At 39.0% G+C, this 14275-nt stretch overlaps 1 protein-coding gene across 1 annotated transcript in view; it reads left to right on the top strand.

Annotated features, from left to right (window-relative positions):
- DNAH12 (dynein axonemal heavy chain 12) overlaps positions 1–14275 on the top strand; it is a gene marked incomplete at both ends in the record, with an annotated part of 220130 nt that overhangs the window by 134399 nt on the left and 71456 nt on the right. The window contains 2 exons of the mRNA XM_079795396.1: positions 6681–6842; positions 10237–10431. Coding sequence (XP_079651522.1) covers positions 6681–6842; positions 10237–10431 — 357 coding nt within the window. The remainder of the gene's footprint in view (positions 1–6680; positions 6843–10236; positions 10432–14275) is intronic.

The following is a 14275-nucleotide window of genomic DNA, read 5'->3' as shown; positions in this document are numbered from 1 at the left end:
AGGTAAACACCTATACTGCTGCCTCGCACAACAATTTCAAAACTGCAACAGGAAGACAGAGTGGACATCATCCAGAACCACCAGAAAGCTGGCTGAGTGGAAATTATACAACTAGAAGGAAAGAGAAAAGGACACTGAGACTCAGAGGAGCTGTGGAGGTGCGGAGACCCGTGCACATGGAAAGGGCAGGCGGCTGAATACGCGGCTGGCTTACTCGCTGTGCACGGAGAGGGCGGGCAGCAAGCGTGCAGCTAGCTTTCTCATTTGGGAGGGAAACAAAACCTCCTGACTGCACTGAAATCCAGCTCCGGTAAGAAACTGGACTGTCTGGTAGCGGGCGAAACTCGAGAGCAGCCTTCTCCCAGAGGTGCGTGCAGCCACTGCTGCAGGACACTAAGACCCAGAGGCCTCTTAGGGCGGGGCTAATGGGAAACCAAGGCTGTCTGCTCCACCCTGAGACTCTGACTCATCCAAGCTGAGCACAGAAGCCCTCCCAGCAGAAACACAGCTGATCCTCACAGCCAATTGGCCTGGAGGTCAACTCCCCCCAGTGATACCAACAACAATCAAGGCTTAACTACAACAAGACTGCACACACAGCCCACAAAGGGGTGCACCAAGAGTCTCCACCTCAGGTAACTGGGGAGGCTGAGCTACTGGGCCCTGCTAAGACACTTAGCACACAAAGCCACTCCATCAACTCAGGGAAGCAGCTAAAATACGGAGACAAAGAGGCCACAAATGAAGGAAATGGAGGAAAGCAAAAGACTGGATATAGAGTTCAAAACCATGGTTATAAGGTTTTTCAAGAATTTCCTAGAAAAGGCCAATAAATTTAATGAGACCCTCGAGGATATGAAAAAGGATCAACTAGAAATTAAGCATACACTGACTGAAATAAAAAATATTATACAGAGACCTAAAAGCAGACTAGAGGATCACAAGAATCAAGTCAAAGATTTGAAATACAAAAAAGCAAAAAACACCCAACCGGAAAAGAAAAAAAGAATCCAAAAAGTTGAAGATAGTGTAAGGAGCCTCTGGGACAACTTCAAGTGTACCAACATCAGAACTATGGGGGTGCCAGAAGAAGAGAGAGCGCAAGATACTGAAAACCTATTTGAAGAAATAATGACAGAAAACTTCCCCCCACCTGGTGAAAGAAATAGACTTACAAGTCCAGGAAGCGCACAGAACCCCAAACAAAAGGATTCCAAAGAGGACCACACCAAGACACATCATAATTAAAATGCCAAGAGCAAAAGACAAAGAAAGAATATTAAAAGCAGCAAGAGAAAAACAGTTAATTACCTACAAGGGAGCACCCATATGATTGTCAGCTGATTTCTCAACAGAAACTATGCAGGCCAGACGGGAATGGTAAGAAATATTCAAAGTGATGAATAGCAAGAAACTACAACCAAGAGTACTCTACCCAGCAACACTATCATTCAGAATTGAAGGTCAGATAAAGAGCTTCACAGATAAAAAAAAATCTAAAGGAGTTCATCACCACCAAACCAGAATTATATGAAATGCTGAAAGGTATTCTTTAAGAAGAGGAAGAAGAAGAAAAAGATAAAGATAAAAATTATGAACAACAAATATGTATATATCAACAAGTGAATCTAAAAACCAAGTGAATAAAAAATCTGATGAACAGTATTAACTGGTGAATATAATAGAATCAGGGGCACAGAAAGGGAGTGGACTGACAATTCTTGGGGGAAAAGGCGAGTGGGGGGTACGGGAAGAGACTGAACAAAAAGTGTACACCTATGGATAAGGACAGTGGGGGAGTGGTAAGGGCAGCGGGTGGAGTAGGAACCTGGTGGAGGCGAGCTATGGGGGGGAAAAAGGAACAATTGTAATAATCTGAACAATAAAGATTTATTAAATTTAAAAAAAGATTATTTTTGACTTTCAACAATCCTATCTAATAAAAGAGTAATGCAAATTAACCATCACTCTGCTACACCCACAAGCCATGCCCACCAGCCAATCAGGAGTGAGTATGCAAATTAACCCAAGCAAGATGGCTGCGGCCACAGAGAGAGCAGGAGGCTTGGGTTTCCCCAGCAATGGAGGAAGCCAAGCTTTCCACACACCCTGGCCGCTCCAGGCTTCCACTCAAGGCTACAAAGTTTCAATTATAGAAGATAAATCCCAACAATAATGGCAGCAGCCACTGAGCTGAAGAGAGCAGGAGGCTTGAGTTGGCCCCGGAGATGGAGGAAGCCAAGGTTCTGCAGCTCTGGCCTGCCTTGGCCTCCTCTCGAGGCTACAAAGTTTCAATTTTAGAAGATAAATAAATCCTAGATACCGGGGCCTCTGCTTGGGTCACCGGGGGGTGTGGCCAACCTGCAAACCACCATAGGCCCCTCACCCAGGCCGCTCCATGCTCCAAGGGAACCCCCACCCTGATCCAGGACACCCTTCAGGGCAAACCAGCCAGCCCCCACCTGTGCACCAGGCCTCTATCCTATCTAATAAAAGAGTAATATGCAAATTGACCATCACTCCAACACATAAGATGGCTGCCCTATATGGTCAAATATCCTGCCCCAATTTGGACACAAGATGGCCACCATAAGATGGCCAGCAGGGGAGGGCATTTGGGAGGGACCAGGTCTGCAAGGGAGGGCAGTTGTGGGCAATCAGGTCAGCAGGGGAGGGCAGTTGGGAGGGACCAGGCCTGCAAGGGAGGGCAGTTAGGGGTGACCAGGCCGGCAGAGGAGGGAAGTTGGGGGTGACCGGGCCTACAGAGAAGGGCATTTGGGAGGGGACCCAGGCCTGCAGGGGAGAGCAGTTGAGGGGGACCAGGCCTGCAGGGTAGGGCAGTTAGGGGCAAACAGGCTGGCAGGGGAACAGTTAGGCATCAATCAGGCTGGCAGGAGAGTGGTTAGGGGGTGATCAGGCTGGCAGGCAGAAGCAGTTAAGGGCAATCAGGAAGGCAGGCAGGCGAGCAGTTGGGAGCCAGCAGTCCTGGATTGTGAGAGGGATGTCCGACTGCCCGTTTAGGCCCAATCCTACCATGATCAGGCCTAAACAGGCAGTCGGATATCCCTCAAGGGGTCCCAGATTGAAGAGGGTGCAGGCTGGGCTGAGGGACACACCCTCCGTGCACGAATTTCATGCACCGGGCCTCTAGTTGAATTATAATATGTCTTGCTATATGAATCTATTTGGATTTACCTTGTGGAGTTTGTAAGCTTCTTGGATTATTGTATCTGTTTATATCCTCAGATTTGAGAAGTTTTGTCCATTATGTCTTCAAATAAGTTCTTGGCCCTTTTCTCTCTTCTCTTTCTGGTACTCCAATAATGCATCTATTGACCCACTTGATGGTGTCTGATTAGTAACTTAGACTGTTGCTCTCTTCATTCATTTTCCTGTTTGTTTTTCTGACTCAATGATTTCAAATAACTTGTCTTTAAGTACACTGATGCTTTCTTCTGCCTGATCAAATGTGATGTTGCCCTGGCTGGTGTGGCTCAGTTGGTTGGAGTGTTATTCCATACACCAAAAGGTTGTGGGTTTGATTCCTGGTCAAGGCACTAGATCGTTGGCTTAATCCCCAGTCAGGGTATGTACAGAAGGCAACCAATTGATGTTTCTCTCTCACGTTGATGTTTCTCTCTTTCTCTTTCTCTTCTCAAATCAATAAGCATATCCTCAGGTGAGGATTAAAAATATTTTTTAATAAAATGAAATAAATAAGTAAAATCTGATGTTGAATACCTCTAGAGAAATATTCAGTTTATAACCCACCCCACCATTCTTTTAACATTGTTTCTGTAAATGATGACTTCTAAATTCATACATAGCTACAGATAAATAGCCTGTTTGCTTAAAGGATTCTAGAACCTAACCTCAAAGGAAGCAGACTCCAGCCTTCAGGCATTTTGGCTTCAGGAGATTTGCTCACCTTCAACTGATGAAAACAAGATCACAGCTTAACCTGCTCGGAGATATTTATCAGAGCAGACTGTGCTGACTAGTGCATAATGCATAGCTCCTCTGAGAACCTACAACATCCTCTGGTTTCCTTTGTTCTGCCATCCTCTCCCCCCACACTCCACCCCCTAACCCCCACTCATAAAAAGCCTTGCCTGCACTGAGATGTTAAGATGGTCTTTGTGACAAGAGTCCCCCATCTTCTCAGGTGTCTGGCTCTTGAATAAACCATCTTTCCTTGTACCAGCACTTTCCTCTAAACTATTGGCTTTTCGTGCAGTAGGCAGCCAAGCTTGGATTCAATATTAAGTTCAGTTATTGTATTTTTCAGCTTCAGAATTTCTTAGTTATTTTTTATAGTTTCTGTGTCTATTGATATTTCCATTTTGTTGATGCATTGTTTTCCTGATTTCCTTTAGATATATATTATATTCTCTTTTAGCATATTGACTACTTGATAAACTGCCACCTCTCCCACTTTTTACAGACTGACTTCATGCAGGGGGAAAACATCAATCAGCATGACCAGAAGTTCTGTGACTTCTCAGAACTTTTCTGGGCAAGCATCTTCTTTGAGGTTGTGCATGTGCTTTTACTCTAGTGTATACAGGTGCTTTGGGTCATTTTAATTTCCTTTTTCTTCTCATGAGCTTTCAGTGTTGGTTTCCTTATATTATTTTGCCCTTAATCTCTTTCTTCCCCTGGCACCTTTTGGTGGGACTTCAGATTCTGCTGCTCCATTGTGCTGGGGTTCTTGCCTCTGTTTTCAGTGGCCTCCAACTTCATTTCCAAACTAAGTTCCTATTTCTATCAGTGTTCTGAGTCAGGCAAGAGAGAAATTAGTGCCTTAGGCAGCCCACAGATAAATCCAGGATACTGGATGCAAGTTCTACTCTATTCCTTCTGTCCTGAGGAAGGAGCCAGCAATTGATGGTATTCTCCTGACTGTGTTACTCTGTGCTGAGTGAGAAAAATGCAATAAATTTTCTTACCCTCCTTGTATTGTCCCTTCTTTTTTATATACTACTATTGGGGTTACAGCCTTTTAATTAATTTCTAGAGTTCTCACAAAGGTATTTTATTCTGTAGACTGCTAATTTGGTGTCTCCAGGAGAAATGGGGCCTGGAGCTTCCTACTGTATCATCTCACTAATGCCACTCTCTAGTTTTTTCATTTGTAAAATTTGGATAATTCCACCTATTTCATAGGTTATTGTGATTAAATTATACTATGTATGTATGGCTCTTTGTATTATCCCTGGCATGTAATTAGTATTTTGGAAATTTTAATTCTTTTTCTATTTGGAAACAGTTTCACACACTGTATATTTCAAAATGGCTTTTAAATATACTGGTGCTTATGGCATTAAGTTAAATTTATTTCTTTATATTGTATTTTTCTATTTTTATATAATAATAATAAGTAACACTATAAAATAATTATAAAACTCATCATTAGAGACAAAACTTTTAAAAAAACTAGCTTGCCTACTTTTGATGATAGAAAATTATTTCTAAAATCTCAACAGCTTGCATATTGGAAGATGGCTTTAGTGAAAAAGGATAGTTTTGTATAATATTAAAATCCAGCAGTTATTTAAGTGGTATAACTTATTTAAAACATTAAATATATTATTTTTAAATAAACAAAATTTTATTTTAAAAATTATTTGTAGAAGTAGTGATACTATTGTCTTCACTTGAAATATATCAGTGGTATGCTGGCAAATGTATAGCAACCAACTCTCCAGGAGGGTAAGGGGAACTTCTCTTTTGTAGCATTTGCAAATTTCTATAGTGTAAAAACTCCCACCATGAATGATTAAAGCTATCAACATGATGTCACTGAAAACAGAGTTGTAAAGAGTTATGTATTTGAACACCTTACATGGGTTTTTACTGTATAAATACAGTTAATTTAAATAACCTCCATAGCATAAGTAATAGTAAACATAATAAACTAGGAGTGTATTTGTTACCTTTGTTTTTAATATAAATTTAATTATGTTTATATAATTTAATTTTAATGTTTGCTGTGTTTAACAATCTACTTACAAGTTCCTGAAATTGTAACAATCAGTTCTACCACCCCAAATAAGTCAGCTCCAGCATACCACTGAGTTCATATCTTTATATTAGTTGGGAATCTTTGGTTGCAAATGACATACAAAACAAAACAAAAAGCTCAAATTAGTTTAAGCAAAAGAGTTATTGTCTTACATGATTTGAGTGCAGAGGTAGATAGGCTTTTGTCATGGCTGAATTTACTGGCTCAAATGAAGTCCTCAGTAATTACTCTTTCTATATCCTGCTTGCTTCCATTTGGCTTCTTTTTCCAACAGACTCATTCCATGTGGCAACACTGTTGGCCCCTAGTAGTTCTAAATTACAGACCTTTATATTCTCCATCTCAGGATGATAGCTTCTTTCTGTTTTCAAGTCCCTTTTTGTCCCTCAATTAAGACTATGTTTGGGCTCACTTAAATCGTATGCTTCCTCTGAATTAGTGACCATGTGTAAGGCTTGAGAAACTCTGACCAGGTGGGGGTCTCCCACCCAGGGGATGGGCAAAATGGAGTCCCTGATTGACATCCTCACTAGATGTGGGGAGAGGTACTGCTCTAAAATTCAGAAATTGTTGTCAAGAGAAGGAGAAGAAGAGGGAAAGCAAAAAATGATAAATGTCTACCACAATCTGCTTTTAAGTACATTGTTATTTTAAGGTTCTCTTAAGGAATGTGGGCATGAGAGGCCACAAGACAGTCTTTCTAATCACGGACACTCAAATAAAAGAGGAAGCTTTCCTCGAGGATATCGACAGTGTACTCAATACCGGAGAAGTACCTAACATTTTTGCAGCAGATGAAAAACAAGAAGTGATGGAGGTAAATACTTTTTTTTTTAGGGAGTGCCTCTCCCAGCATAGAAATGTTCTTAGCTTGAAATTTTTTCTCTGCTCTTTAGGATAAATATAGCTTGTGCAGAAGATGTTGGTAATTAAAATTTTTAAGTTTATTATTTTAATTCATCTTTTTGGTGAATTTTAAATTGCTTTTACTATAGTTGTGAGACAAAATTTTATTTTATAATTCCTTTTTTCATAATGATGGCAATTTATTTCATCAGTTTTATCTTATTTAGCATGTTTTATGAGTGATAAGAGTTTTCAAATCATGTCTTAGGGTTACAGTGATATGAGAAAATATAGCTTTGAAACATTACTTGGTTAGCTTTTATGTTTTACCACTGGCTAAAAATTTCTAAAACCCTTAATAAAACTACTTGTCTTAATAGTTCCAACATATCCGAGTGCCATACTTTGTGATTAAACTGACAACAAACACAATTGTGAAGCACCCCTACTTCAGATACCCTGGCCTTCCACCACCATTTCTAAGAACTTCTCCTGCGAGATCTCTGCTAGTAATTTCCCCTTTCTCACTACGACAACTACTTTTACCCACAGAATACATTACTCACACCTGTATGCTTCATTCCAGCCTTCACTGATAATGGAGTAAAATGGAATTACTCTAGTAATTCAAGCACCCTGCTTTTCTCTTGTATGGAATGGAAATATTAAATACATTATACATCCTACATAGGGTTGTTGTGAGGTCTAAGGATCAAGTGAAATAAAGCCCTTATTGGAGTGTCAGACACTTAAAAAGCCTCCAGTAAATGGAACATTACCAGTTTGTAGTCTGAGTGGAAAAGGAGGAAAAACAAAAAAGATCCCAAGTTCTCTACTTTTATCTGGATGATGTCAAGAATGTGACCAAGGCTGTTAAAGAATGGTGATTTTTCTAATACGTACAATAAACTCATCCCCCACACTCTCATGTGCTACCATGGGGAGTAGGACTTCCTAAGCTTTGCTAAGCTTTCCTTCTCATTTTAGCTGTTGTTTATCTTTTCCTCTTGTCATTTTGCTTCAAAACTTGCTTCACAACTATTTTATTGTATGATCCAACAGTGGCCTCAAGAACTTCTTTTCGTCATGTTCCACCCAAGCCTAGGAACATCATATCAATTTATTCACAAGGACATAGCCATGGTCAGAACTCAGGGATACTGAAATGTATCCCTGTTTTTTGTTTTCTTTATATTGATTTTTTAAATATAAAAGGTAATATAAAAGAGGTTCTATTATTTTTTTCTCTACACTGTACATTATCATGTGCATCCCACTTCGAAGACCGTCTTGGACTTCATTTATTTCATCCCCCAAAGATTTTACTTTAAACCTCATTCCTGATAACTGACCTGTACACCTTGGCTCTGGCCCTACCTACAGGGCATCTCTTAAAGACTCAGCACATCTGTCGGACTTCATCAGAGTCAGCCTCAGACATACATTTCCAGATGACTTTTTCCATGGTGCCATATGCACTCTTTGCAGAATTAAGTTATTGCAACATTTTTCTCAATGGAGCAGTGACTTCTTTACTTTGTTTGGTGCAGGTATACCACCTAACATAATTTTTATAAACTGACATTGATCATAGTGATCATAATTTGAGAATTACCATCAGAATGCATAGACTGTGTTGATTTACAGGTTTCCATGGATATAAAGTAGAACATAACTATAGTAGACAATTCTTTGAAAAATAAATTCATTGTAATAACAATAGAAATTATATATGATCATTGTGGCCACTCCTTATATAAAAAAATTTTAAATCTATTTTTAAGACACTTTATTGACTATAAAACCTTTTGTGCTTTAAACACGAGAAGTGTAAAATATAAAATAAAAGCAAACAGTTACCTATGTCAAGAACTATTCTAAGTTATAACTCATTTGATCCCTCAACAACTCTCTGATATAGATACTCTTTTTCCCCATTTTAAAGGTGAGGAAACTAAGTTACCGAGAGGTGAAGTAACTTTCCCCGGGTCACATAGGATATAAATTGCAAGCTGGGGATTTTGGTTCTTGCCTAACTGGTTTGGCTCAGTGGATAGAGCATTGGCCGCAGATTGAAGGGTCCCAGGTTCTATTCCTGTCAAGGGCATGTATCTTGGTTGCAGGTTCCTCCTCGGCCCAGACCCTGGTCAGGGGCATGTAGGAGGCAACCAATCGATGTGTTTCTCTCACATTGATATTTCTCTCTGTCTTTCTCTCTCTCTTTCCACTCTCTAAAAATCAATGGAAAAATATCCTCAAGTGAGGATTAAAAAAAAAAAAAAAGTTTGGTTCTGGAGCCATTATGCATAACCCCAAATAAAATTTCTTCCTATACAAAGACAGAAAATTACAGTGACCCATAATCTCATTACCAGCGAACACTATTTACATGTTTTAATGAAACCATTATAAGTATAAAGGTAGAGAATTTAGCATAAGAATGTCCAAAGTGAAATAAAGAATGATATAAACCAAGAAAAATGTCCAAAATAAAAAAATAAAAGCCTCGCTCTCACACTGTCCCTTAAGTCCAGCTCACCAAAAGTAATCACTACTAACACTTTTTTTGTGATTGCTTCCATAAAAAGGTGTATATGGCCCTAGCTGGTTTGGCTCATTGGATAGAGTGTCAGCCTGTGGACTGAAGGGTCTTGAGTTCAATTCCAGTCAAGGGCACATGCCTGGGTTGCGGGCTTGAGCCCCAATGGGGGGCGTGCAAGAGGCAGCCAATCAATGATTCTCTCTCATCATTGATGTTTCTATCTCTCTCACCCTCTCCCTTCCTCTCTGAAATCAATCAATCAATATATATATATATATATATATATATATATATATATATATATGTATATTAAAAGGTGTGTATGTGCTTAAACATACACCTGATATATTTTTTAATTTAACAAAGGGAATCGTCACATATGTACTGTTGCACAATTTGTTGGTGTGGTTTTTTTTCCATTTATTTTATCTTGCTGATCTTGCCATAACATTTATATTGATACAACTCATTATTTTTAACAGTTTTATAAAATTACCATATATGGATGTTTTATAACATTTTAACTAGATGCTTTAGATTTTTTCCTCTTAAAGACAATGTTGACTGTATCTTGGTGAACTTTTTGTTCATATCTTTATGTCATATTATTGGCAGATATTCATTTTTAAATTATAAAATCACAGAATTGGAAGAAGTCTTCTAAGTACAAACTATATTAACGCTATTCTATTGGTATGAAAACAAAAATGTAAAGGTATTTATAAGGGGAGTAACAAAATTTTGTAATATTCTAATATCTATTAATTTCATTATCAGCTTACCTATTTCTATTTTCAGTTTTTTATTTTCTGATATTCCCTAGGGTGTCCGTCCTGTAGCTCAGGCTGGCAATAAACATGGTGAACTTAGTCCCTTAGCCCTGTTTGCTTTCTTCGTGAATCGCTGCAAAGATAATCTTCATGTTGTAGTGGCCTTTAGTCCTATTGGAGATGCTTTTCGAAATCGCCTGAGACAGTTTCCATCCCTCATCAACTGCTGTACCATTGACTGGTTTCAGGTTTGTAATTTTTTTGTTTGCGGGAGGGCAACTAAATCTTTTGGAATTTTACGAAAACCTTACTCAAGCTTCATTAAAATACATTCAGCAAGTGTTTCTTGATCACTTACTCTAATGAAAGGCATAGTGCTTAGCACCAGGGATTGATAAGACTACATGTTCCCCACAAATTGCTCACCCACTAGACAAGAAGACAGAAAAGGCAATCAGCAAATGAGCAGTAATCCTATCTAATAAAAGAGTAATATGCAGATTGACCATCACTCCAACACACAATATGGCTGCCCCCATGTGGTCAAAGATCCTGCCCCCATGTGGACACAAGATGGCCGCCACAAGATGGCCAGCAGGGGAGGGCAGTTGGGAGGGACCAGGTCTGCAAGGGAGGGCAGTTGGGGGCTATCAAGCCTGCAGGGGAGGGCAGTTAGGGGTGACCAGGCCAGCAGAGGAGGGAAGTTGGGGGCAAACAGGCTGACAGGGGAGCAGTTAGGCATCAATCAGGCTGGCAGGGGCATGGTTAGGGGTGATCAGGCTGGCAGGCGGAAGTGGTTAGGGGCAATCAGGAAGGCAGGCAGCTGAGCAGTTGGGAGCCAGCAGTCCTGGGTTGTGAGAGGGATGTCTGACTGCCCATTTAGGGCAGTCAGACATCCCTCAAGGGGTCCCAGATTGGAGAGGGTGCAGGCTGGGCTGAGGGACATCCCCCCCCCCCCCACGTGCACGAATTTCGTGCACCGGGCCTCTAGTGATTATATTAAAAAGCCATAATCTTGATGTGCAAAAGTCGTACTTGAGACTAGGAGTCTCTGACATATGAAAATGTGTTAGTTGCATATAGGAGGGATATATTAGAAACCAATAGAGTGTATTATGTATATACACATATATACACTAGTACATGTATATAAAGAAATATATGTGCATATATATATATATATATATATATATATATATATATATATACACACACATATATTTATGTCAGATATATCATATATATGATAAGGAATTAGCTTGCATGATTATGGAGGCTGATGAGTTAGTTCTAAGACCTGCAGTTGGAAAGCTGGAGACCAGGAGAGCTGTAGTTCCAGTCTGAAGGCCAGCAAGCTTGAGACCAGTAAGAGCTGATGTTTCAGTTCAAGTGTAAAAAACTGATGTCCCAGGTTGAAGACAGGCAGGCAAAAGGAATTCCCCCTTATTCGGGGAGGGTCAGCCTTTTTGTTCTTTTCAGGCAGGCCTTCAACTGATTGGATGAGGCTCACTCACATTAGGGAGGGCAATCTGCTTTTCTGACTCTGTGGAAATAAATATTAAACTCATTCGTAACATGCCTCACAGAAACACCCAGAGTAATGTTTGACCAAATATATGGTCAAGTTGCCACATAAAATCAACCATCACATGGGGATAGTATGTGCAAAGGTATAACAGTGCAGAGGGCATGGCTCATTTAGGCAACTACATATAGTTTGGTAAAACTGACTGGCAATGAGGGCAGCAGGAGTTAAGTTGGAGCTTTGCGTCAGTGACAGGTTATAAAGGAATTTGTAAATATGCCTAGGAATTTGGTTTTATTCCAAAGATGCTGCATGGTGATAACATATATTTAGCTAGTCCTTATTTTAGAAAAGCAAAACAATTGGAGGCTGTATGGTGAATGATTTGGAGTGGATCATGCCAGCACCAAAAGATGACTGCCACCTCACTTAATCTTAAGGCAAATTGTCACTGCCTGTATAAGACAATTAAGTATTTATGCTTTTGAGAACAGTAGCTTATAGTGCCTTCTGTTTATTGCTTTATGTCCAATAGAATGTGGACTATTGATCACTGGATAATTTCTTTTAAAAATAAATGTCTGATACTAACCTGTTTTATTCTCTTTTGCTTATTTGCCAATTGCATGTTTGAGAAACTAACTCTGTCCTTTTGAGGATAGCACATTTATTTCAGCTAGTGATGTTTTAGTGTTTATACAGCAATAAAAGCTGTGTGAAACAATTTTGCTTTTTATGCAAACCATATCTTAATACTGCTTTCATTAAGTAGCCAAAGCAAAACCAAACACACAGAGAAAACCTGTCCTACCATAAGTTTTGTGAAATCTTATAAATACAATTCTACTACTTTTGGATATCTTTTTTTATAACCATGAGACTTTCTATTCTAAGTGATTCTTACTTACTGGGGAACATTTTTAAAAGAAGGAACTGGGAGTTGCAAATAGATAAGGAAAGTTAAATGGTTAACAGAGAGGAATAAAGATTTACAATGAAGCTGTGGGGACACAGAACCTGTGTCAGACAAACTGATGGCATTGTTTGGGGCCTGGGTTTGTGAAATTCAGGAAGTGAGTGTAAACCACTGTGTATCACATAATCAGGAAGGCATTGACTTTTTTGATAGATCTCAAGTCCCCAAAGTGGGGTGTATACTTACCAGAGGTGGCAAAACAATTCAGAGAATAAGGGAAGAAATTATTGGAATATTCATTTTGTATGAAATATTTTCTATGGATTAACATTGACACCCTTGCTCATTCGTATAGCCATGTAAGGTAACCTTAGCGATTCTAGTAGTGAACTGAAAATTGAAGATATGATGTAATTATAAGTGGACAGTGAGAGAATGGCATAAACTAGCTTATGCTCTTTATTAGTCACATCATGAAGCAAAACCAATGACTACTTAATAAGATCTGACAAGATGCTGGTAAAAATAAATTCCAGAAGGCTATTTGGAATATGGAGTTATATCAACTAAACAATAAATCTTGTCCCCAGGGTACCTCATGCCATGCAATATCAGCTTATGATGGAATGGGGGACACTATTGGTTACCTATCAACAGTTATTTTCTACCCACCCCATCCTTGCTGACAGAATTTTGATATTGTTTGGGAAATCACCCTTTATGTAGATTGATTCCTAGTTGGTCTAAATCAATATTGGTACTCTCAATATTACTGTTACGTGGCTTATAAATGAGTCTGTTCATGACCTATTCCTTGCCAATAGGGTCCTGAGTTAAAGTCTGCTTTGGGGAAAAGTTGTTGGTTTTTTTGGTTATTTTTTGTTTTGTTGGGTTTTTTTTTACTATGAAAAAGTATTGCATGGTAGGAAAAGGTCCTTTTCTGTCTTTCCACCTTGTTGCTTGAGGATGTAATGTCCATTGCCACAGCATTCTGGGACAAGCCCAAGGATGAAATAAAATGCACTGAGAATGGTGGAGCAAAAAGCCAGAAAAAAACTGGATCCTCAATGACATGATTGAACTTCTAAGTTAAGCAACCCTGGAAATACTCTACTTCTGAACTTATTATAAATATCCCCCTTGAAGACACGGTAAGACTGTGTCTTAACCATAAACATTCTAACTGCTACAGAGAGTATTAGACCTTCATGATTAGCAGGATAATTAACAACTAAGCACTTAGAATGCAAAGATAAACTTCTGTAATGTTTTCAATGATGTATAAGTCATATGACACTTATTCTGGCCTTTGACAAAAATTCACTAATAATAAATCTTTACATGCTTCTACTAAGGTTTAAAAAATGTGTTAATACAATAAAACCATATGGACACAGGGCTGGGCAAAAGTAGCTTTAAAGTTGTTCATATGGAAATATATATAATACAAAAATAAACTTTCATGTGTTCACAACTGTAAACCTAGTTTTGTCCATGCCTGTATAATACATTAATAAATATGAATACATTGGCCGTTTGTGCTTAAAACATTTTTACTAATGGAGTGTTTGATCAAAAAAGTTTGAATTTTACTAGGAAGAGGGTCAGACATTGAAAAAATTGATCTTAAAATACATATTATTTGCTTACA

The sequence above is a fragment of the Cnephaeus nilssonii genome (assembly GCF_951640355.1).
Source record: "Cnephaeus nilssonii genome assembly, chromosome: 17".
In the NCBI taxonomy this organism is placed as follows: Eukaryota; Metazoa; Chordata; class Mammalia; order Chiroptera; family Vespertilionidae; genus Cnephaeus; species Cnephaeus nilssonii.
This window is presented reverse-complemented; position numbering and strand designations above follow the sequence as displayed.